We start from the raw sequence: 26,183 nt of genomic DNA on the forward strand, positions 1-26,183 counted from the left end.
CCTTCCTCCTCCTTCCGCATGACCCCTTTTTGGTGACTACGGTTCCACATAAACTAAACAGACTCGCTTAATTTCCCTGGACAGCGTTAAGGGCTTGTGTTACTCCCTTTTGCAATAGGACTGCAAAATCCCCTCTTAGTGATCGTTTTGCCTTTAGAAGACAAGAGGAAAAGGGAAGAGGAAAGGAGGGAAAAAAGATCCTCCCCCTAAGCAAATACGTTTCATATCTAACTTCTACATCCCAACTATCTCCTTTCATTAGCATGTAGCACAACGATTGTTTGAAGGCTAACACCGAAAGGTGGAGACGTGGGGGGAGAAAATCATGGACTTGCAGAAGGAGGCGGGGGATTCAATGGTATCTCCCCACCTCCCAATCTTATGAATGCTGTTAGGCATTCTCATGAGTAAACTCTTGTGCTGTCCAGTAAGAAGGAGCAAATGACTTTCTTTCAACTACATTAGCAGTTCTAAGTCTTCCTATGGCCAGGATCTAGGAGATAGGCTCGAGATGCGAAGACCAGCAAAACAGGGAAGTTTGAATTGCGTCCATACGGGTTAAACCAATCTTCGGCGTTGAAGATCAACCCAACAGGCAGACGGATTGGGTAGGAACAGTCTCAGCTGCTATGAAAGCTACAGGAACTTTCTTTTCATCGGAAATCACCATGTAGAAAATGTGGGCCTCAAATACTGCAGCTGTCTACTATTTAAAATGTCAGTAGTATCTGACACCCAAATATTATCAAATAATTTTTTTTTTCAAACATGATCTTAAAAAAGATGTAATTCTAGAGAAGAAAAATGCCTTATCGTTTGTTTCAAGTTTTTTGCAAGATGAAGAATTACGTCTCGTCTGAATTACTTTCAGGTGCTTGCCGTGGACGGTGCTCCTGAACCCTATCGTCTGACCGGCACTGCATTGGTGGATATCGAATTGACCGACTACAATGACGAACCACCGAATATTGAGATCCTCATAGCTCAAAATGGCAACTTGAATAGCATCTCTAATGTCAACATGAACGGCGGTATCACGCCAATGATTCCACCGGGATCGAGGCATCAAGAGCTCGTGGCGTACATCGAGGAGTCACCGTCACCGGACATCGTTATTGCCTATGTACAGGTGAGGCAAATCACTTCTACTGAGCTCTGAAATACCTCAAGAAATATCTTCATTGATGTTACTTGACCACGAAGCTACTGCTAGGTAATAGGAGTGCCGGACTAAGAAGGTCAGAAATTTGAGACATCATCTTTAAGTAGATGGCCACATAAATCGCATCATCATGCTGGAAGGCAAAGAGGCTAGGTTGTGATGCGACCTAGAAGTATTTGGCAATGTCTAATGGTGATGAAGGTCAGGTGTTGATGGACCACATTCTGGACGGAGGCAATCTCAGGTCTGTGGCCTTTCATTACGGACTACTGGAGGATTATCCCCTCCCGACAACAAAATCCCCCACTCTGTTTTTTCGCCCTATTTGCGGTTGATTTACCACAACAGAGCAGGTGTTCCGTCTAAATCCAATGCCAAGATGCCAGATGGAGGGGATGGGGTGGAGAGGTTAATTGCTTCACGCAAACAAGTCCACAATCAGTGCCAGCTGTCCGCCAGGTCTCCTCCTCCTCCTCCCACCTCTCCTCTTATCCTTCCCATCTGTTAACCCCCAGAATTGGTGACTCCTTACTTTTCTCCTTTCCCCTCCCTCTACTATGGCAAAACCGTCTAAATGATGTTGTTAGTTGATTCAAAAATGATGGGTGTTCATTTCAAACAGGGACTAGGGGGTACTCGAACAACGGCAACGTTTTTAAAGAAGCAAAACAGTCCAGGCTTAATTTTTTCTCTTTTACCCTTCCTGATATGTAGATATAATAAAAAAGGAGATGTTACTGTGTTTGAGTTCTTCTGAAATAGACAGGATAGTTAGCATCAGTCGCTGAATCCCGGAGGCATCAAGTAGCCGAAGGCCTTGAATCTTTTGCCTGACACCATCCACTACCATCCAGATGCAACTAGAAATTAATGGATATGCGGTTTATCCCTCCATCACCCTTTAATTGAAGGTTTATTAGTGATAGGACTGAATGCATTGGCCATAGTTTGATATACAAATCTCATTTTGACTTGAACACCCTTTTTAATTTCACGCGTGGAGGTTGTTTTTCCCTCGTCCCAAAAAATCCATCAACTAGGTGTTAAAAATTTCCCCCAACAGAGACAGCGTCAAAGGCTGCAGATTTAGCTGCTTTTGCTCATACTGATGAAGTGGTAGAAGAGGAACAGTGGCGGGCGGGGTGGACAGGAGGAGGAGGAGGATGGATGCAAGGTGGCAGCGGAATTTTTGTTCACCCGAGGCTACAGAGGTGGTGGTGGTGGTGGACACACGCAAACACACAAACCAACGGAGTTTTTTGTGTATGTGTTTGTGAGAGGAAAAAAGTCCCCTCAAAAGGCTTCTCTTCTCCTCCCTCCGACTTTTGCCCTTCTCCCCACCTCTCTCTCTCTCTCTACATCAGGGGTGTGAATTTTCTGCTGTGGCTCCTGACTATGTGTGAAGTGGATTTTCAACTTTCGGTGCTTTTACCAACTGGCAAGAAGGTCGCCACATGTGGAGACAAGAAGTATTTGATTAATTTTTTGGGGTTCTATTTCATGCATGAATAATTTTGCCAACGTCAAGGTCTAGAAGAAGTGCCTATTTCTCTTCGGTAGATTCATAGGGCGTCTGTTGAAACTGTGGACGATCATGAGTCAGCCTCATTGGTGGGGATCCACCAAACAAATTTCGTCGTTCCTATCGGTCACATTCAACTTTCCTTCACTCCTCGTGGTCATGATTGCTGCCAATGACGTCAGCATCTGCCACAGTGGTTTGACAGGGTTTTGAAGTTGTCATTCAACTGCAGGCGATTGTCAATGAAGCTTCGGCCTAATTGTTCCTCTCCTTGTCAAGCCAACTGATTTGACAGATGGATTAATTAACAGCAGTTCCAAGCTATCACGATTCCAGCCACCATTGACAGATCAGATCCAAATAGTCACATCCGCCTTTGAAGAACTGCCAACCCTCCCTCACTTGCCTATTGACAAATTCTATTTGTACTTTGCTCTTCATTTTCGTGCATTTCTATGGTTTGTAGTCAAATGGAACGTCTGGACTGTGCTTTCTCTCCCTCTACCCCCACACCACACCCCACCTCTCAAACCACATCTGCCACCGTCAATGCGACCATCTTGGACCAGTAGGTCTTGCGCTCCTCACAACCACTCACGTACACGCAGACAGACAGATGCTACGCTCACAACAGCCAAGATTTGATTGACACCTCTGGTGCAGCTGCCGCATCTACCTTCTCCACATACAAAGCCACGAGGACAAGAACGGGAACAGCTGCAGTGTCAGAAAGAAGTAGTAGCGTGACAAATTTACTCACGGGTGTTCAAAAAGTCGTTCCCTACGAACATTTTAAAAGTGTGAAATCCTATTTTGAACCCACACTGTAATGTTTGACACATTGAGTACTGGCGTCACATATATGTGACGCAAAATCTCACCCCCTCACTCCATTTCATTAGCCGATTTTAGTAGCAAAAATATGTGTAAAATCGCCGTAGATCGCCAACAAGACAGCTAAATTGCTAAAGGATGTTGTGTTACCAAGGCAACAATGCTACATCCGTTGGAGTGGTCAGTCCGTTAGTGCGCGTGTCGGAAAACCCAGGCCCGAGATGCACACGCACCATCAAAACCCCCTCTAGAACATTCCTTCTATTCTCTTTTCTGCCTCCTTGTTAAAGTGTCTATCGACAAAAAAGAAGCGAGTGAGGCTCTGAAACAGAACCCATCACAGCTGGCACCGTCAGCGATCTTGTCGGGTCGGTGGGAAAAAAAACACACAAAACCCAAAAGAAGCAGTGAAACCCTACAAAATGATGAATCATTCTTGCACTGTTAATGGTAAAAGACAGACGCCCATCCAGCTTTCCTCCCTCCCTTTTGCCCATCTCTCTCCCCCTTTTTCGGCGGTTGCTTGTTGTGGCAAGAAAGAGGATTTTTGATGGAAAGAGAAAAGAAGAAATGGGAGAAGAGGTAGGAGGAGGAGAGAAAGTGCTTTCTCTGTTGGCAAACTGCTTTCGGGATAGGATCGGATTTCACCTGCTGAGTCAGTGCTTCCTTTTGGAAAGGCAAATGACAGATGATGGAGTTACTTGCCCCATGCCCATTATTTCCCTTAACTTTCTTCCCTTCCCTTCCCTCCCCTCCTCTCCTACTCCCTTGAGCTGCGACTTAAGTCACTACACAACAAAGCGGGGCTTTCCGCTGCTGTAGTGGGATGCACTTTCCAGGGTCCTGCTTCCAGATCGAACCTTAGGTCAAGAAAATTGTCAAGTTCCTGCTCTAATCCTTTGTCGGTTGCATACGAGGTGCGCTACCTGTAAAGGCTTCATTCCCCAGAAGGCGGTTATTCCGCAATCCGTTGAGGGGCTCCGCCAACCACAGCCGTTGCCTTTGCTCTCAACAACGAACAAAGGATGTCCGACACATCGCGTGCTCCCTCCTCCAAAGCCTAAGCTCATCCGCCGTCTCGGAGCTGCCTTGGCGATATTTATCTCGACTTCAAGTGACACCTGGTCAAATCGCTAAAAGGACTCTTTTATTCTACGAAATTTCAAAATTTTCTACATAACTGTCACCTAGGAAAAGAAAGCAATATTCATTTCCCCCTTAGAAATTAGTCCTTTGCTTTTGTACCATGCGGAAATTTTGTTTTTGCTTTTAACGCGTGCTCATTCAACCGCGGTCACCCCATCAAAGCAACATATGCGCACCTTGTCGTTTCATTATGTTACACTGCTCCCATTTACTCATTTCCCCTCCACAGGTATGCGCACATTAGTCAGTTTTCCCCCGTTGTCATGGTTGCATTGTTGTACCCCTCCCACGCCGATTGGCCGCCTCAAGGTCACGTGGACTGTTCCGTGTTTTAGGTCTCGGATAAGGATGAGAATGGTGAAGATCAGGTTGAATGCCATCTGGGAGCCCGTGACAACTTTACACTTCAAGCTGACTCCTCTTCCTCTGGTGGCAAGATGGATCACTTCGGATTCGAGACGGCCTCCCTGAATGAGCGGGCGAGTAGGCGAATCAGTGAGTATCGAGTTTTGGCTAAGGTTCCCTCGGGAGGTGACCAGTCGACAGGTGAGGCATCAAGCCTTCAAGATCGCCTGGATCGTGAGACCACACCGAGTCAGTTGCTCACCATAATCTGTGAGGATCGGAATGGTAATCATGCGGAGATACGAATTCGTTTACATCTCCTCGATATCAACGATAATCCGCCACGATTCCTCAACGATAGCTACTTCAACTTCTCGCTCGCTGAGAACCGCGAACCAGTAGGGAATCAACAAGTTTGGCTAGGTAGAGTGCAGGCTGTGGATCCAGATTTGGGCGAGAATGCCAGGATTTCGTATCACCTCGCTCCGGATCAGAGCGCGCATCTTGATGGCCAATTCGGATCGAGTCCGCAACAGCTCTTTCGTGTTCAACCAGACACTGGGGATATCTACGCACAAGTCAGTTTGGATCGTGAAAATGCGCCTGAGAATGGTGTGTACAGCTTTAATGTCCTTGCTATGGATCATGGAAAGCCTCAGCAACTCACCGGTACAGCTCGAGTAGATGTGACCGTCTTGGATGTGAATGACTGGCCACCAGAATTCACTCGAGACATCTACACATTCGAGGTGCCTGAAGACCTTGAACTTCGTGAGGTCGTGGGAGTTGTAGAGGCTGTTGATAGGGATGCAACTGCTGGAGCAAATTCCATCACATACCACCTCAATCCACCTCGTGCTGGATTGGTTCAACGATCCTTGAAGAATGAGACAGTGGAACGCAGGAAACGTGACTCCATGATGCAACAACAACAGCAGCCTCTATTCATGCCACATTTAGAGCCATCCAAAGTGAGGGATGAAAGACCACTTTCCTACTTTTCCATCGACAGTCGAACTGGAGAGATTCGGGTTATACGAAAGCTCGATCGTGAATCCAACGGCTACTTTACCTTTGAAGTCCTGGCAATCGACTCCCTATTGGCTGGATCATCCGCCCAGTCGATCTTACCATCCCAACCGTCACAGCCTACTAGACGAGGCTTCAAGGGTGGTGAAGTGTTCACGGCAACTGCAACAGTCGTGGTGACACTGACAGATGTCAACGACAATGCGCCCGAGTTCCGCTATCCCAACACGTCAATCCTCCTTCACATGGCGCCAGGCGAGACCCTGGGCCACAAAATTCTAACCGTGCAAGCTGTAGATGCTGACTATGGGGAGAATGCACGCATCTCGTATAGCATTCGTTCCGAGATCCCCATTCCACAGGATGGACCGGGAACCGGCAACTTCGCGATCGACGAGACCAGTGGACTCATCTTTCTTACAAGGTAGGAGAAATAAAAGGAAATTGTTCTTTTCTCTTTTCTCTCCTTTCCCTCTTTCCTAGTTAATTAAAGCGAGGAGATAAAGCTTTGCCTAATCCCCCTACCTTTGGGAGGATTAGGTCATAACCCCCACCCACTCCCACGATTATCCAGTAAAATCTTAATGCGTCATTTCCATTGTTTTCACCGGATTAAATTTCAGATACAAAAATTGCTTTCTTGAGGAAATAGTTATATAGAACGCCTTTTTGATGAGCCATTTTTGAGGGGAAAAGTATATTTTGCTTCTGGAAGAAGAAAAAAAGATAAGACAGAAACCTATCCCCATGTTTGTCCTCTTTTATCAACTATCTACTTGACATGTGATTGTTTAATGTCAAGACGAGGAGATAGTCATCACCTTGGAGATCTGAGAAACATCGTAAGGGAAAAAGGAGGCATTATTTCCGTCCCTTCCTCATACTACCCGGCTTAAGGTGTGTCGTCCGTCCGGTGAGAATGACAAGGGGCACCTTCTGACCGATTCACCGGTTCCAGCTGTTTCGGAGGAGCTGATTGATGTGGACAGTGAGTGTGCATAGCAATGTCTACTGGGCAAAAGCGATGATGACGTTAGTCCATGTCACGTCATGTGGCAACCAGTTCCTAGATGGATTTCACCTCCTTTCTGACGCGTAATCCTAAAACTTCTTCATGATCGAGAAGAAGGCGATCTTCCAGATTGCAAAACAAACAGATACGAAGGAATTGTTGCCAAAAGCTTCCCCCTTCAAACTCCTTGTAAAGGTAGATTCATGGTGTCGAGCAACTGGCATTTTACTGACCAACTGACCGTGTATCTCTGTGTTAAAGTGCATATGAACAGCACAACACACTTTAAAAGGACAGACATTTCCCAAGAATTCTTTCCACCTAATTAATAACAAAGGAGGAACTGTGGGAACCTTTTTTTCCATCATATGACGCCTTAGAGGCGTGTATAACTATTTGGATGGGGCGCTACTCATAACCTTGAAAGTAGTATCTGGAATGCCCCAAATTCACGAGGGACGAGAATAGAATCGACTTCTGGAGAAGGTACTACTTATGGTTTCAAAAGTAGTGTCCAGAAAGCATCAATCTCAGACGACTACTTTGATTGCCTACCACAAGGGAGTATCGAAGTGATCCCTCAGAGAATACGCCGCTTATAACTTTAGAAGTAGTATTCCAGCGGCAGCAAATTCAGCTGTTGGGAAGGTTGCTACTTACGGCTTTATAAGTAGCGCCCAACATGCGTCAAATGTAATTGCTTCATCACAAGTGCCAGATGGCAGCCAGCCGAGTCATGAAAACGAGTCATTCCCCTTTTTCTGTAAGTAGCTTCCCTGCAGCGTAAAAGGGGCATTTTTCCCCCCAAAAAGGCTGCTTACAGCGCAATAACGAGGCTCTTTTTTCCCAGAAGGGCAGCTGACCCCAATTTTAGCGATGCTTTTTTTTATCGTATTTTATCTTCTTGTCAAGGAGAAGAAATAGCCTGGTTTCAGGCCTCTTCTAGGTTGATAAGATGATTCAACCCTTGGATGGATTTTGGCAAGACAGGTAGAAAGGGGAGGCATTTAGCACCACTGTGATAAACGAAGCAGCCTGTGGATCGTGTTGAAGAGCCTCGATGGCTAAGACTGCCTTTCTAGGCACAGTGAAATTTGCTTGCAGATGGCGTAAGGGGGAGAGGGAGGGAAGGAGGGGTCGAAAAATGGAGGGCCAATCAGTCAAAATACATCCAGAATATGTTTCCTGATGCTTTAGAACCGAAAAGAGGGGGAAAAGGTGTTTATTCACGTAAGGAGATTTGACGAGCCGAGAGGGGGACCGATTAACCTGAGACAGCAAACTTCCACCTCCAGCGTATGATTCATCACGCCAAGGAGCTTGTTCCTTGGTAGGTGCGAGGTTTCCTCGAGGAATAGAACAACTCTTCAGATTTTCTTCAGGCAAAATGTTTTTTCCCTGCTCATTTTTTTAAAAGCAAACACGAGTTATTGAGTTGATATGACTCGTTTGACCTATGCGACAGAATCACAAGGTTCTCTTTGAATTTATAACCCATTTTAGGAAGGAGACTGAACTGGGATATTCCTGATACTTTCCGATTGCGAGTGCGAGCTTTCAGGAGCGATAAATCACGTCAGGTGAAGTTTTTGGACGGACTCAACGCATCGCCACATTGACAAGCAACTAATCAAGCCTCATGGAAAGCGTTAGGGACAGGCATAAATTATTTTTCCCTTCCATGATCGATGGTGTCTGTTTGACATGAAGTGACTAAGACAGGGAAGCATGGCAGGTGAGGGGAGGGAGAGAGGAGGTGGAGATTAATGAGGTGAAGAGAGGAGGATGGCAAGACGAGAGAGAGGTAATGATGGTGGGGTTTCGGAGCTCAGATTTGACTGACTTGATGGTCAATGTCACATGCATGATCGGAGGAGCCTTATCAACTACCTGTCTACGGCTGACATTCATATGCATCCACAAGGGCTGACAAATGAACTCGCATTGCTCCTACCAATGACAGCGAAGGGATTGGCACTGAGGTTCCTCCTGATGTTTTTTGCATCTGAATACATGTCACTGTCTTTCACCTGTCATTGTCCAATTGTTCTCTTTTAGTTCCTTTTTTTCTTCTAGATGATTTAAATCCCAAAAATCATACGTGTCTCATTTAAGTTTCTTTAAGAAAGTTTGAGCGTCACATATATGTGACGCTGGTAGCAAACATCTTAAAAAAACGCAGAACTCGGCTCATCCGAGTTTATTTGCATGGGACAGTAATTCGAGATTATTGATTATGTATTTTTACTTTGAAGACCCATTCAAGGACCCGTGAACCACCGTCTTGTCATCGAAGCCTGCGACCACGGTGGCCAACCAAAGTGTGTCTCCTCACCGGCCATCCAAATCGCCGTTTCTGAGGACGCAAAACTCGTTGGTGGTAGTGTTGGCAGTGGAGGCAACGTTGCTGGTAATGGCGGCGGTGGTGGAGCTATCAACGGCGGAGGCGGTGTGGGAGGCCGCGCCCTTGACCGCAGTGACGTCTCCGGTTCGGACCATCGATTCAACAACTTGGATGGTTTCTACGACAGTCTCTATGACCACAATCCGCCACATCGTGTTGAAGTTATTGCAGCTTGTTTAGTGGTTGTGTTCGGAGTCCTCCTTCTAGCTGCTATTGTCCTCGTCTGTCTACTCAAACGACGACCTCTTGTGAACGGTCAGCAGAGACCGAATCACCAAAATCAGCAGCATCAAGGGAGGCTCGACTACACCTGCACTCCACTCTGGAACTGTCAGTGGTCGTTCTTCCGACATCAGAAAAGTACTAACGCGAAAAGAAACGCACAGCATTACGTACCGACGCAGACTCAAGAAGTCTTGAATGATCCAAGATTCTCTGATGGTCAAAGCATTGAATCCTCAGTGGCTAAAGGTGGTTTTCCATGTGTCCACGCACCCATGTAGTGCCTTTCCATCATAATCACTGTCCTTCTGCATCTTTACAGGAATGATCTCCACTGATTCCATCACAAACACACTGGAGGAGGAGAAGAAGCCTCTTTACTATGATGTAAGTGATTGGACTTCTTTCCGTCAGAAGAAGACCTCTTTTTACCTTCTATGCTCCACTTCCAGGGTCTTGGAGTGCTAGCACTCGATGCCATGGCTTCAAGAGGGCTTCGACATCCAGTCGAGTATTCCACTGGTGAGGGTGGTGGTGGCGGCGGAGGAATGCCAGTCCCTGTAGTTTTCACTGGACATCCTCCTCGTGTCTACGGAACCCTTCCAGTCGTGTCTACAATCCTTTCCGATGGTCAGACCGCCACCAATACCCTCGTAGCTAGACCCGGTTTTCAACCCCGATCCGGAAGAGGTCATCCAACCAACGTAACTCCCCCCTCTCCCGACTATCAAAGTCTTGATCAACTCGCCGCACGCCCAATATGGCAGGCAGGTCCCCACCACGGTGTAGACATGTTCGTGGGTTCACCACGCACCAGTCGTCCAATTAACAACAACTCCGTCTCCTCCTCCTCCACAAGCTATGGATGTCTCATCGATCCCCCCTGCATCAACACCCCACGTCGAAATAACCACTACGAAGTATCATCCAGCAGTGGTGGTCGTCCGCGTCAGCGAAGTGCTACATTAGGACGTCTCGGTGCTATGACAGAAGAACCCGAGGCAGGCGAAAACGATGGAACAACTGGACCAATAGGCGGAAAGAGAGGAGGAGTGTTAACAGGTGGAGGTAGCGTCACTACAAGGTCTTACTCCCAGCTGCAGGCAACCTCTGGAGTGGAGACTGATGCTGTGGAAAGGGATCGACCAACACGTTATACTTATCAGGCGATTCGGGAAGCCAGTTTTGTGTAGACTGTGGGGGTGTGTTGGAGGGTGGAAGGGGGGGGGAGGCGAGAGTTGAGAGACGTGTACATAGGGCAAGCTATTTTAACCTCCATATCCCTTGTAACCATAGCTGATTTCCTCGAGTGTATTACCGTCTGTCTATTATAACTTGCTCTACTTGTGACCTTCTTCAGTTGGGTTTTCCGGAGTGGGGGGGGGGGCGGGGAGAAGGAGGAGGATGGTGACGGAGGGAGTGGGATCATACCTTGAGAAAAAAAGAACTACAACTATGTTTTATATACAATTTTTCCTCATTCAGGCCTCCAATTGGATTTAGCAGGGGGGGGGGGGGGAGCGGGTTGGAGGGAAGATGCTAGGACAGTGTGGGCGGTGGGGGAAGTACTAGGGTATGCGTCTCTCTGTCTCAAACTCGCAGGCCCTATCAACGTCTCCTTGATTCGGGTGAAAAATATGGAAAAGAGTAGTGCAGTTCTCCATATACCTTGATGTTTGATATTGGTGGTGGTAACGGGGATGGCGGGAGCAGAGAAGCCTTTTTTTGCCTTTGAGAAGTTCCTTCCTTTTGAAAGTCTTTTCTCAGTTCCTGAGTTCTTCTAGCTGTCACCACTGCCCAAATGACATGCATAACAAAGTGCGGGTGGAGAAGGGGGAGGGGGAGGACTGAGGTAGGGGGGGTGCGGGAGTGAATTTGGAATCAACGCATTTAAGACGCAATTTACTAATCGTAATTACCTCGGGCCTTCCGAGCACTCACCTCAAAGCATTGGAAAATAAGCGGGGAAAAAAACATGTAAGGCTAAATTGAAGGCATTGGAGCAGGGCCCACCCCCCGCCCCTCCTCTTCTTCTACCACTCTCTCTCCTCAAGGAAGAGGAGAGAGCAGTCCTGACCGCAGCACACCGAAATGTCACCAAAAGAGGGTGACTCTTGCAGGAGGACAAAACGCGCAAAAAACGCAGAACAACGCGGTTGTCAAAAGGTGCGTCTACACACTTTGACAATCATCAAGGCACCGGAGTAAGAGATCTACTGAATAACCTGAGGATATGAAACCCAACACCTTCGTGTTGATGCTAAAACGATGTCCCCACGACTGGGGAGAGGGATGACAAACAGAGTATAGCCAAACCTTCCAGACTGTTGACGACATTCAGAGCAATTCAACATTACCGACCACCAAGGAAAAAGGTAGCATTGTCATCCCCTCTCCCTGTCTTGAGATGATCGAAGCGATAGGAGTAACCGTTGGGAAAGTTGATGACGATGCCCAAGAGATTGACTACGTGGATACTTCGTCAATCCCCTCGGTGTGGCCTCTGAGATCTAGATGTCGCCTCGCGGGATGTGGAACCCCTGCAGGATTTACTGAATCCTGCTGTTTCTTTTGACGAGTCCTTTGGTCCCAAGGTCATTCTACTACGTGTCCACCGCAGATAGGCACATTCCAAAGGCCTTTTGTCACCCGAGAAAAAATAAACGACAGCATACAACTTGGCATGCATGGGAAGTAAAAAACTCTACGGATTCGTAGAACTGATCACCGAAAAGTTGGATGCTTCCCTGGAGTCTAGAACCTCAGAGACCTTGAAAACCTTCATCGATAGAACCTCTTCCGCACCGACGTGGTTTAACACGGCTCAGAGAGCCACACTGGTGAAGGCGACAGGCAAACCAGATCCAAAAGGGCAACTGACCTGACTTACTTAGCCTGCCAACTTGCCCAGAGGGATTCTCCAAACCAAGTCAACTTCCACTAGTCATTCCAATTCATGACCCAACTCTAGGACCACACGATAGAATGATACCTCCTCCTCCTCGGCCCTACCAACTAAATGGCATCGTCTAGTCCTGGACAGTACAAAGCCTGGCGATTCTTTGCCCACAACCAAGTCTATAATGTCATGAATACAAAGGAGTCGACGACGTTTGGCACTCACATAGAAAACAAATCTACCATTGTTACCATGACAACTAAACGATTCACAGGTTAGCCTTTGAAGTGCCGACTGCTTTGTGATGGTGGAAGCGGTAGAGTGACCAAGGCAGAGGTCCAGAACCGACTTAACTGCTCAAGCTCCCCCAATTCCGCGTTTTGAAATCCTGTCTTGATGGTATGACCAGTAAACCCCGTCTACGAGCATTCAGTTCTTCTGTGAGCAGGTGATCGATCTTCTGCCTGCCAAGATCCCCTCCAGAGTAATCAAAGGGACAATGACTCCAACGCGGACGTCTCCATTGCCGAAAAGTCTGTCTAATTTGGTGACAGCGTAAGTGTACGTGATTACCGGAGACGTCCATCTGGCTGGTGCCATTCGCATGCATTTACAGGTGCACTGGTTGGCCATGACCCCAGTCTGAGATATTAACACAGTCACCGTGATTGCTGACTAATCGGAAGGGGCTTAGCAAGGACTGCACCTAAAAAATGTTTCAAGGGGGTTTAAAAAAAAATAAATTTTCAGAAAATCCCAGAACGTCAAATATCCCAATCATGACTACGTGATATTTACGACCCTATAGGTGGCCATTCCTAGCTTTGCCTACAGATGGAAGTAGCAACCAATGAGATTAGATGATGCAAACAAAGAGAAAATGAGAATCGCGCAGTCCTGAACGCTCTCTAAGATGGAGTTTTTCAACCATCAGAGAAATACGGAGGATGATAATGTAAGGAGAAGGAGAACAACACCTTCCTCTGGATAATCCACTAATCATGGCTGCTCTCAACTATCATTCCTGCACACCTTCCAGTTGTAGAGGCTGGAGGGAGTTGGACCGTCTCTGGTTCTCCAACGGTGAAGTAGATCCTGCCTTCGAAACGTGTCATGGGTGATGGATGGATCGTCACTCGCCTTGTGCCAGGAAGTCAGTCAATGAGTCAGCAGTCAATTCAAAGCGTGCGACAGGTTGTCAACAAGGTTTGTGAAGAATGACGAGTTGCTTGCCTTTGAAGCACGCTGACATCTGGTGTCAAGACATGCCTCAACCAAGACTTTCTCCTCCCCGCTCGCCTCCCAGTTGAAATTGAGTGCGAATCTTCGTGATCAAGAAAAAGGAGCATTGAAGAATATGGTAGAATAACTGGAAGGTTCATCCCTCAACCGCCTACCAAGACTTCTCTAGGAACTCTACGAGAAGTGAGATCACCACGTCGACAGACTGTCACAGCAAATCAAAGTTTGACACTGTTTCTGATGCATGCAGCATCGGATCATCAAAGAAGTGCACTACTTCAGCTACTCAGAGTTCTACCGGGCGAAGAAAAAACCACGTACTCCTATCAAGGATGAACGAGGAAAATGTTTCTTCTGGTGCACGATTTTAACCTCTAGGAGACCTGAGCTGCAGGAAGAGGACGAGCAGCTACATCAGGGAACCGATTCCATCCTGACGACTTGAGACGACTCGAGTTTGGGCGAGAACTTCACCCATGGCACGAAGTGGGCAAGAAGAATGTATTTGGGAGTGCCTGTCACACGAGGACGCGTGTGGAAAGAAGACTAATGGGGAAAGGCGCCCCAAGAGCGAGTCACAGCAACAAATGTGACGAGATTATCCTCCTGCTGAGAGAAAAAACGGATTAGAACAACACGGTACCAAGTCCGTCTTCAGGAAAAATTAATCACTGCAAGTCAAGAAATGACAACCCAAAGCGATTAGTCTTCTTGACAAAAGAACGTCCAAGATATCCGCGACACGATTAGGGCAACCATATCTGTGAAGCTAGATTAAAAGGTGCAGAAACCAGGGCGTCACGTATATGTGACACTGGCATTAAAGGGGGGAGATCGAAATGCTACTCTACGAATGACCGTAGGCAGCGAGAAATAAATTTCACAAGATGATAGTAAAATGAAAGAGAAATCAGAACCCATCCTCTAAACCTTCTATGCATCAATCTAGTGTACATCCACCCGTCCATCCTTCCAGAAAGAGTCGACACAGCCAAAAGGGTTGAAGTAGTTTATGTATGGCAGCAGCAACGGTAGCGATGGAAACAAGAGTAAGAAATTCAAAACGTCCCTTTTAGTGGGCGTAATGGGAGTACAGTAAACATCTCTACAGAATGCCTTGTTGACGCTCCATTAGCATATGCGGCGAGACCATCACCTCGGCGTCCTCAGGATCTGCAAGACAATAGAAGAAACGTGGATGATGGAGGAAGGAGTAAAAATCTCGGAGTCATCAGATCTCCACCATGCCCCCGCTGTAGCTTTTGGGGGCTTATGAATGACAAAGCAAGGTGCTCTCCCTCATCCCCCACCTACGTGGAACCCCCATCGGCAAATATTTCAGCAGAACTTGAAGAAGGTGAAGTAGCAGACCATGATATCAAGGAATAGCCTAAACGGCGGGATGGAGATGAAACACGTTCAGAAAGGTCTTCCATTCTTGATTAGGAAAAATTACATGGAGAAGCTGTCCTGAGAGATAAATGCCAAACCTGAAGGACTGATGAAAAATGGTGAGAGAAATCGATGTTCTCCCAAAAACTCACGCCTCATCCACTCCATACTTCTGAGGCACGCACCACTTCATCAGTGTGTGTGTGGTGGACTTCGGACGGAGTTGGCCATTTGCTCCAGTCGCAACAGTTGCTGTTGAGGTCTGTCAAGGGGTTCTAAAAGGACCTTCTCTTCTCCGGAAAGTGGCATCAGAGGCAGTCGACAATGCAAGACCGCATATCGCGTGTGAAAATACTGTCACTTCAGGAGAGACAGAAGCCACTGCCTCATGTCCTTCTCCTTCGCCTACCCTTGAAGAGGGAAGCTGAGAAAGCCTTCACCTTCTCTTGACATTTTACAATCGCTTAATCAAATATAGAATAGGCAATTTGGAAATAAGTGCGATAAGAAAAAAGGCGCCTAAAGGTGTGATTTTCTCATCGCCTCTAGACTTTGAAGCAGAATCCTACCGCAAAAGGAAAAAAAATAACAGTGACAGTGTGGTGAAGCACTCTAGACGTCTTTTACTCCACTGCAGTACATCTACAACTATGTCTTGGAAATTGAAGAGGCTACTAGAGCCCGAAAGATGAGCAGTGGATGACTCGATTTTGAAAGCTCATCCATCTCACCCGATAGGGTTCAAACTTCGATCAGTCCATAGGTCCGATGAAACCTCCCTCGAGACTTCCACACTTGAAGGAGGAAACACAAGCTAAAAAGGTTGCAGAAGAAGCACAGAAGTGCCAAGCAGATGACTACCGATCTCCGGATTTTCCGCATAAGAAAAAGAAACAATTTAAACAGCTTCCGTCTCATCATCAATAAACGTCTTTTCTAGTAGAAGGCGCATAGAGAGGAAGTAGGGAAAATTCGCGTTAAGTAGTTTCTCGCCCTCTCCAATCCCCAGAACGAAAGTGACGGTGTGGTAGGGCAGAGGAGAACAACAGGCAGGCAAGCTGGTGGTCGGTCAGACATTAGGTTGATTGCCTTTTATTTCATCTGGTCTTCTTCACCCCTCCCCTCTCACGCTCTGGAGATCACCGGCCACCGATAGTGCGCCTATGCGCGTGCGTTAGCGTCAGCGCGGACAAGCAAGACAAAAAGAAATGCGGCAACAGCAGCAGGATAGGGCGGAAAAGGCAAACAGCCACAAATGTTATCTGATCAAGAGTCCACCATCGTTTTGTTTCTGGAGAAGAAAAGCCCTTCTCACAGATGGCGGGTGAGTCATGGAGGCTGGCGGCTTTTCTTCTCGCGTAACTGCCCTACCAAATGGTGGTTGAAGAAGCCAAACTCCACTCATGTGCGCTGGGGGAGGCCAAAATAAAAAAGGGTTGCACTTGTACCATGGATCCTTCCTAGGTTGGCGTTCAGGTTCCTTATCAGCGTCACATATACATGATGCAACTTTACGCATCGAAAATTCTCCACACTAGAGCTAAATGTGGCATAGTCCTATGACAAATCGTGCATCACAAACAAATTGGAGTTTAAAAACCAGACAATAGGTCGTCAAATACTACTTATTTGGGAAATAAGGTGACTACTGCCCCCCGCTTCGAAAGGGTATTGATGATGGGGTCGAAGATGATATGAAAAATTTGAAAAAAACTCGAAAAGGTGCCCAGTTAGGCTGAACCAGATGCGAACAAGATCAGATCCACTAACTGATAAAGTGGCTCTTCTTAACATGGGAGAGAGGAAATGGTTAAACCAAACAACGTGGAGAAAAATGAGACGCACTGTTGAGAATGTCGCAAAAGTCGATGGTGTCGAGAGCACCGCTGAGTTGCGCAGCCAGTGGGTGATGAGCATAGATGCCGGGAAGCCGAGGCGCCATGCGTTCCATCACTCTCTCCTCCATGGCCAGTCGTAAGGGTGCATGCAGACCCTGAGTAGAGCGAAGCACACGCATCGACTGCATTCGTTGTGCCGCCTCTCCGCGTTGCGCCTCAGCTACTGCTGCGGGGTGTGGTGCAGTTACTGCGTCCGCATCTGGGATCAGGCCGCGGTTGCCAGCCAGGCTGTGAAACGAATTAAAATAGTGCCACTGAGGTACTAATCCTCCAGTTGTACCCACTATTTGTCGAATACGTCACTGCCTCATACCACGCCACCGCACACTTTACTGCTAACACTAGACAGCCCGTTATTGAATCCCTTAAGCACTGATGAGGAACAAGCAAATGCTCACGTTACAGCATTTGTTACATTTCGGTTGTGGGTTTGTAAACGACAACAAAATAGTGGGACTGACACCCGAGTCTCAGTCAAAAATCAACCAGCATAGCTTGAATGCTAACAGTATTCTAGTACGTTACAACTTGTCATTATTTATTGTGGGATGGATTTTAAAAAATCCCAAGGCAAAGAATCACCAACACCTACTTTATTGTTTCCGGTTCAGACAATTTGCCACAAACTGGTAAGGAACACAAACCGCAGAATTGTGACAACCGACCCCACTAAGTGGATGAGATCGTCACGTGATTGACTGCTGTAAAAGTCACTTAAAAGGTCGTTTTGAGATTAACTAGTGACATCGAGGCAACCTTCCCGTAGCAAATGAACTTACGCTAATTTACGCACAGCTACTGAATTAATTTAAGTAGAAACTTCACCGGTCCGCAACTGCCACCAAAGCAACATTTACCAAGGAAGTTCGCAAAGAACGAATTGCTTAAGATAACAAATAATTGCTGAGCCATTCATTAAACAACGGGGCCTCCCTTTGGAAATCAGAACAAATAGTGCAGCTGTAAAATACGGAAAAGAGGGACTCCGAATAATCAATAATTTGGAATGGACTTGCCCTTCAATTTCTCCAAAACATAGAGGATTAATGTCACATCCCTCTGAAACGGTAAAATGTCAAGGTAAAGTTTTATGCATTACCATTATTCAAAGGGTCTGGATACCAAAATAATGGGAAGATTCAACAATTCTTCAATTCGCCGTCGCCATGTCTGTAGTCTCCCCGAACTTCAGTGACTTCACAGAGAGAACATCATGCATACTGGTATCGTTCAGCACGGATTCAAGGAGGACTTAGTGCTACATCAATGGTGGCGGTAGGCGAACCCGATTCAAAAGGACAACGGACCTGATTGACTTGGCGGATTCACTTGTCAGGTAGGGTTTTCCAGCTCGAGTCAACTTTTAGTAGTCACTCCAATCTCGTGTTCTCTGCGAGGGCAATCCATGACAAAACTAGCTTCAAAATTACATGATCGAATAATACCGCCTCCACCTCGCCTCTAGCAGCTAAATGCAACCCACTTCACTTCGACGGCAAGATGGCATACAATCGTGGCAGAGCATCGTCAACTGCTGACCAGTACAAAGCCTGGCAATTCCCACCCCCAGTCTGGCCTACAAAGAGGACGAAATTGTGGATACAATGGAATCGACGGGGCATGCCTCTAACGTTGAGACCAAATGTCTTGTCTTTACCGTGGCGGCTAAACGACTCGTGAGTAGCCTTTGAAATGCCGATTACTTTTAATGGTGAAAGAAGAGGAGTAACCAAGACAAACGCCTTTCACCCAGACAGGATAGCCTCTCAGTCTAGTTAGACCATACGAGTATGGCGACACGAAACACCACAGCAGCAGTAAAAACACAAGACATCAATAAAATGGGGGCTATAAAATGCACCAGTAAATTCCCATGAAAGCGGGACAGGCAAGTCACACACATTCCACTCCCCCCAACCCTCACTCATGAGTTTGAACAAAAAATAAAGTAGCGAGACAGTAAGGCGGAAAGGAGGGAGTCAATCCACTCACCCAGTGTACATGGCCGGAACCAGACCAAATTCATTGCGAGGAAGTTTGAAGGTTTTACGGGATTCCTACAAAACAGACGTCAAGAGTCAGTTGCATGCAAGCGGGTGGAGTGGAGCGGAGAAGACGCAATGCGTGCACCACCACATTTATTCGCGATTGCTACATAGTATGTACAGAAAAGGAAACGTTGAGTAAACGACCTTACCACCGTCATCATAATCGGTAATGGATAGAAAAGGCTTTGAAAGACTGAGCAGAAGAGGGAGGTTCATTTCAAGTCGAGTGCGTCACAGTGTCACCACCCTCCGATGCTGCTGCGGCAACCAAGGAATGCTGGGGTTGTTGTTGTGCTTGTGGTGGAATAACCTTGAGGAGAATAGGCTGACCAGTGGGAAGAACATGAACTCCGGGAGGTGCATTCAGCACCACCGGAAGAGAGGGCTGAATGGAAACTGATGTCGTTGGCGCTGTAGCAGCAGTAGTAGTCGGGGTTTTGCTACTGGACGGTTTAGGTGTGAGGCTCACACCAAAATGATGGAAAATGAAGCGCTTGAGGTCGTCATTCTCTTGTTGGAGAATGGCGTACTTCTCCTGGGCAGGAAATGGAAAGGCGGAATGAGGAGTGCGCCGCAATAACTTTTGAGAGCTCAGTGGACGATAAAGTACTAGCTGATAAGATAGATACTTAGAAGCTGCTTCAAACGACCGAAGCTGAGGTGGCGTCTGATAGTTAATCAAACAGACGCCTGAAACTAGGACACAATCCCAGGGAAACAAACTTTCCCATGCATTTCATCCAAGCTACCAACCTATTAGCCCCCGACAAACTACTACCTGCATCATGGCATCATGTTCAAGAGTCAGAATTTCACTAATTAAAGACTCTTGAAATTAGTTTACAAAAATTGGACAGTTTGTGATACCTTGAGTTCTCTGAAGTCATACTCCAGCTGTTGAATGTAATTCTTTTTTTTTGCACGACACTTGCGTGCTGCTTCACGATTCTTGCACCGCAAGTCGGACAACTGAATGGATTTGGGGTGCTTGAAGGGATCATTAGCAATCGACGCTTTTTCAGAGAGAGATGTCAGGATTGGAGGAGGATGAGGAGGCGGAGTAGAAGCATGGAGAGGTGGAGAAGTCGGTTTCGGAGCAATCTCAACAAAATTGTGTGGAAGACAGGTGCTAGTTTCTGAACCGGACGAGGCAGAAGTGGGGAAATTTAGGCTATTTTCCACCGTGTGATGCAATTTCTGCTCATCCATGGCCATTTGAAGGCGACAGTCAGTGAACATGAAGCTCCCCGGAGGAATGGAGGAGGCAAGAAAGTGAGGGTGGTTGTGAAGGAATGACAAACCCGGTGGTAAAGGGGCCAATTTGGATTTCGAGGCATTCCTAGCAGACGCCGAAGTAACCAAGTTGCCGTCTGTTGTGGCACCGCCTTCGAGAGACATAAAACGGACAAATGAGAGGCCCTTTTCGCATTGATCGGGAGGGTCATCGTTAGTGAGGATCAATGTATCACCAGAATCGCTGTCACATGAATAGTCATCCACATTTTCGTGTGCATAATTTGATGACGATCCCGTCATAGCAAATACAATGAAGACTAAAAAAGTCCAGGAAAGGTTAGTAATGCACCTAATTACGATCATTATGGTGCACACAAAGACACACTGATAGAAAAATGTCAGCAATAGAAAAAAGAGGGAACCCAATAAAAATGACGACTTAGGGGAATTAGATCAAGTCCTAACATAAACATATGCAAGGTATAATTCCTACACTAACAGTTAGAAAACATAACCTGATATGAAGGGAAAAAAAGAACAATTTTACCCCCTCCCTTTGCTGACAATAAAACGCTTAGATATACACTAGCAAGAACACTAAGGGAATAAGATAAACAAAGTAAGTCCATACAGGACCGACAACCTAACACCTATGCAAAAATATGGCTGATTTGACCTTAAGTGACGGGAATAACTGGTTCGAAGGTTCGCACACCCAAAAACGGCTTAGAAGGAAAACACAAGGTTAATGAAAACTACAAATGGCAATGAGGGCCAGTAAAAACGGTGAAAATGTAACAAATATGGGTCCGAACTACACGAAAAAAAATGTATTTTAGAAGATTTGTAAGCAATCACCAGCGGTAAAGGCACTGCCAGGACGCACAACTAAGCAAAGCGACCTTAGTCTGTCAGGCTAAAAGTGGAATCTTCCGTCTGTTATGATGTTATTACTCTAAACGGAATAACTTTAACAGAAACGATATTAAACCACAGACTTAAAGGACATACATTGCTAAACAAAAAAAGAAAAAGATAAGACGAAAATGCCAATCTAATCAGGTCACAGGTATTTTTAACCCAACTACGTTAGTCATACACACATCAGCGCTGGAAAATTAAGTAGTGCAGTCAGTAAAGTTACAAGTTCAGGACGCAAAAAGTATCTCTAATCAGCAACGGGCAGAAATCAGTATAAGTAGACTATTGTTTTTAGCTAATACAGTGATTTTTTTATTTTGCTTGGCCATATGTTGAAGTGCACGGACATTTCTGTGCCTGAAGTTTGTAATTTCGCTTCATGCCATGATTGCAGCGCCATGAGACTTTGTAGCGTCCCAGAACTCCCTGAAGACGAAAGAAGACACAATATTCGGGCAGTATATATATTCAGCACGGAGAAGGTGTCTGGGCTATTGGCATGGCCCAAAAGGCCAGCCCACCCAGCGAGGTACAAAGGGGGCTTATTCAAGTACAAAAGTGGCCCCTCACTAGTGCCGAGAGATAAACCACTGTCGTATTACAACTTTCCTAAAGACGAAAGGACGCATAATAGAAGCCGCATTGGTGGCTACGGCAAACAAACTCGGCCTACAAGGACAAATATATTGTCTTCGCTATCCCAATACTAGATTTTGACTACACAGAAAAGGCATTCATCACGAGAGTAAGTCTATAGGTACTTTTCAGAATGGTTATAAATGAAGCCTACGTTTACCTATCGCAAATGAAGTAACACCAAATTCGGTCTATTAGGAGAAGCTCATTAGCAAGTCATCTACTATATCTGTACAAAAAAGGTCTCGAGAAATCGGTTTTTTCTCCACGGTTATACGTGTAGCTGAACAGCAGTTAAATGAATACCAAGTAGTAAGAGAGAATAGATGTAGAATAAAAGCCTTGCAACATCATCCTGCACCCTATTTATCATTCAGCGGCCTGAATTTTGGGCAAATTTTTTTACTGATATCAACGAGAGATAAGATATACAATTTGTAGAGTACCTTACTCTTTAGCTCAGTGAAAAATAGCGATCTTTTAATTTTATGCTTCAGGTGATCTATAGGACAAGAAATTAGACACAATAGAACTTTCATATCAAATGCATGTCTACATTCAATGACTGCTGCTGGTGGTTCATGAATGTTTTTGAAAAACTAACAAAGATGTAAACCAAAGATAGAGCTAGATAAAGCTCCCAAAAGGAAAAGAGGCTGTGCAGTTTTTTGAGCTTAGTTTAACTGTGCGAATAAGGCTGTTTGAGAGACTCGAACCTCTGGGGCCAGCAACGATGTTACGATTCACCAAAATAAATCATTATTATGTGGAAAGGGAGATCAGTAAAATCAAATGGATGAAAGGCTTAAAACCAATGATCAAAAATTTAAGGGCACAGAAGTTTGGTCTTATTAATCAGACAAATTTGCTTAACCAATAACCAGCCACTGCTTGCTTTTCAAAATAAAATATGGCAATATAGGATCAAATTTAGCTTAAAATAAGCGCGTTACCTCAGAGTAAATTCGAACCCCAATGTGTCATTTTTTATGTTATGTTCTCTACGTGATTTAAAATAAGGCCTGTTTGCTATAACAAAGCTGATTTTTTTAGGAGCTGTACAGTAGATTTTAATGCTTCAAATAAATTATATTATATTGTAAAGGACACAACTTTCAGAGAACTTACTTTAAAACTTTACTTTACTTAAAACGTTACTTTAAAAATAACTAAGTAGGGGCTTTGTAGCAAACACGGTCGTAAAATAATGCACTTTAGAAGCATAAAAATACGACTTAAATAAAATGTTTAAAATGGCTACAGTTGATTTGCAATTATTATTTTACCTAGGCTTTTTTAATCATTATCCAAACGACCCGCACATATTAATCTCAGATTGCCGGTATATTCGTTGTTGGGATGAGCCAACCCTTTTCGCGAGATCGTTTATGCCAAATTTTTCAGAAGTATCTTTTCTGAATATAACCATTTGTTTTTGATAGACTAGATAAAGATGGAAGTGGGACGCTTTCCGCCTCAGAACTTCAGAAAGCTCTGTCTAACGGAACTTGGACTCCTTTCAATATCATGACTGTACAGGCAATGATCGGTATGTACTCGGAGCAAGCTTTCTTAATTTTTTTCCAGACCTCTTTAGTCCCAATCACTCGTTGGAGGTCAACTTTGATGGGTTCCTCCGTCTTTGGGATTTTGTCGAAGGATGGCAGCGCTACTTCAAGGCTGTTGATCGCGATAATTCAGGATGTATAGACATCCACGAGCTACAGTCCGCTATATCGCAAGCAGGTTAGTATCTACAATGTTTTTGCCCCATTAAATGCACATTTGTTTACTCGGTCGTTCATTTTGGAATTTTAGGCTATCGACTAAGTCCTGCAATGTACCAGCTTATGATGTGCCGCTTTGATCGTCAAAAAAAGGGCGTTGTTTACTTCGATGACTTCATGCACATGTGCATCATACTGCAGGTTAGTCAAGAATGGGCGTTCTTTCCTCCTCTTACAAATTTGTCTCGTCTCTGATGCTGAATCCCCACTTTTCCCATTTTCCTGTCATCCAGAAACTGACGGAACAGTTTCGAAATCTGGACACCGATCGCGACGGCTACATTCAGATAGGGTTCGAGGACTTCCTAGTTCGTGTCTTTACCGTGTTCACATAAGCCTTCAGTCAAATATATTAAGTGCCTTTCAATTATTTCGTAAAACGTTTTTTTGCAAACAGAATACCCTCCAACCTCGTACATTCCATGGCACCTTTTCTTGTGGTGATCCGATGCCAAGCACATGATTAAATATATCTGTACTTCTGTCTGTATCTATATACCTATACCTACCCCGACTTTTTTTGCTGCGTATTCAGTTTGCTTTTTACAGCTTTAAAAGAATAAAATAGTTAATAATTGTTCTTTTTACACGCGCGCACACGTCGTGTCTCACTTTCATTTGTTATACCAACTTGTGTCAGATAGGTGAGCCGCATGCCTCACGAATCTGCTTGTACCACTTAAACGGGCGTTAATTTATTTGCTATCACCCTTTCCTCCTTCTACAAAGCCGAGAAGTCCCCATTTTCGCACCTCAAAATGCGGTACTCATCTGGCTCATTTTAAGGCTAGGTCAGAGTAAACACTGTGTTAATGATTTTTCTCACCTTAAATTTGGTCAGTTGACGCCACTGTGTTGCGCTACCTAATCATGCATCGGTGCAATTCTGTCACGAAATTGTGACTAGCTGTGTCTTGCCAAACTGGCAAGCTTTTGTCAGCTCTCTATAGAGGCACATTTTATCAATAGTCAAGACCGAATTTGAGGACCAAATTCTTTTTTCTAAATAGAAATCGAGAGGCGGGTTGTCAAGGCGGGAGAGAGAACATCGACAACCTCAAAATTGAGAATGTCACGAAGTTTGCACAGGACCGATGCATGATAACTCGACACTTCGATTCTCCCTCTTACTTGATTGACGCGTGAGAGGAGTCAGTCAACCGTGAATATGGCGCGCCGATTCGTCAGCTTTGACGTCCTTGACAGGTGTGCCTTTGCTGCAAACTGCAGAAGTTCACTTCACGTCAAACGTGATGCATAGCTTTTGGAGAGGGTGTGAAATGTGGTTGCACAACGCCCCGACATTGCATCAGTGGTTACACCAAAGCGATTCGCTCCTTCACACTGCCGAGGTGCTGGCCTCTGTGTGGGACGCAGTTGTTCCTACCGAAGGACAGTTGTTTACGACCGCGGTGCCAGTGCAACCCACCAAGTGCTTTGGGCACACAGCTTTGGTTTGATGGGTCAGCAGGAGGGTGAAGTCTGGACCTTATGAGTTAACTCATTTGAGGGGTAGAGGGAAAGTCTAGGCCATGCCTTCCACCGTGTCGCCTGGATAATCTACATCCCATCGCCAGGACATGATTTCCACCCATTCTGGAGAGGGTGACATCAGGCAACCACGTGGCTACACCCCAATTAGGGTGGTTAAATGGATGGTGGGACACGAAGGTGAGGCAGCTTCTTTTGCCTCACGTCTGGACACAAAGGCGTTGGATTGTGTGTGGTTAAGGCAGGCACGGTTGACAGTAAGTGTCTCATTTCCCGTTGCCAAAAGGTGCGGACAAGACTGTTTCCAACGTTGCAACTGGGTGCAATCAGTTGGTGCAGAGTGTGCAGAGAATGTGTGCCGCATGGAGATGAGATGACTGAGTGTCACATATATGTGTCGCTGGTAATAGACAGTCCAAATATGCTTGCAACATTGGCGAAAATGCCAATGTTGTGAGGTTTTGAGTTGTTTCATACTTTTAATTACTGAATTTTGCTGCTCGCATCAACATTCAATCTTGGGAAAGATGTTTGCCTCCCCCTTTCTCTCATTCGTCAATATTTCACTTTGATTTTGGACACCTTCCTGTCATCATAGCAACATAGAGGGTCACTCGCCTCACTGCGGAGTAGACCAGCAAGGAATACCTCCCCCACAGTCTGTATTCTGGTTCTTTCAGTCGTGAGGAGAGAGGACTGACCCTCCGTGTCTGTGTTCACATGACTTGGCAGACTGGTGCTTGAGTCGTGCACTTCACCTTCAATGATTGTGAGTATGGAGGCGTGGGTGTCACGAAAACTCACAGACACCCACCAAATTGAGCTCTTGAGAAGCAGGGTCGAGACTGCGAATATCTACTGGTCCTCAAATTCGTTGCTTTTTCGTCACCTATGATGAAGGGTCAATTTCACCGGCGTCAACCAACTAGTCTACCTCGCCTAAAATCAACAGCTCCT

At 45.7% G+C, this 26,183-nt stretch overlaps 3 protein-coding genes across 3 annotated transcripts; 2 read left to right on the forward strand and 1 right to left on the reverse strand. All coding sequences in view use genetic code 11, as the record gives it.

Moving 5' to 3' along the window:
- Window positions 1–837: 837 nt before the first annotated feature.
- Window positions 838–10,869, forward strand: EGR_04450 (Protocadherin-1; the record flags this gene model as incomplete). The annotated part of the gene is made up of 6 exons (XM_024493699.1): window positions 838–849; window positions 872–1,129; window positions 5,000–6,462; window positions 9,306–9,925; window positions 9,999–10,063; window positions 10,129–10,869. 6 exons carry the CDS (start codon window positions 838–840, stop codon window positions 10,867–10,869), a joined length of 3,159 nt encoding a protein of 1,052 aa, XP_024351813.1.
- Window positions 10,870–14,922: 4,053 nt separating this feature from the next.
- Window positions 14,923–20,691, reverse strand: EGR_04451 (Proteasome maturation protein; the record flags this gene model as incomplete). Its single annotated transcript, XM_024493700.1, has 5 exons — window positions 14,923–14,990; window positions 17,055–17,335; window positions 19,100–19,164; window positions 19,391–19,690; window positions 20,023–20,691. 5 exons carry the CDS (start codon window positions 20,689–20,691, stop codon window positions 14,923–14,925), a joined length of 1,383 nt encoding a protein of 460 aa, XP_024351814.1.
- A 2,616-nt stretch (window positions 20,692–23,307) lies between these two features.
- On the forward strand, window positions 23,308–24,070 carry EGR_04452 (Programmed cell death protein 6; the record flags this gene model as incomplete). Its single annotated transcript, XM_024493701.1, has 5 exons — window positions 23,308–23,354; window positions 23,391–23,497; window positions 23,536–23,694; window positions 23,767–23,876; window positions 23,969–24,070. 5 exons carry the CDS (start codon window positions 23,308–23,310, stop codon window positions 24,068–24,070), a joined length of 525 nt encoding a protein of 174 aa, XP_024351815.1.
- Between the last annotated feature and the right edge of the window lie 2,113 nt (window positions 24,071–26,183).

The sequence above is a fragment of the Echinococcus granulosus genome, assembly GCF_000524195.1.
Source record: "Echinococcus granulosus chromosome Unknown EG_S00028, whole genome shotgun sequence".
NCBI lineage: Eukaryota > Metazoa > Platyhelminthes > Cestoda > Cyclophyllidea > Taeniidae > Echinococcus > Echinococcus granulosus.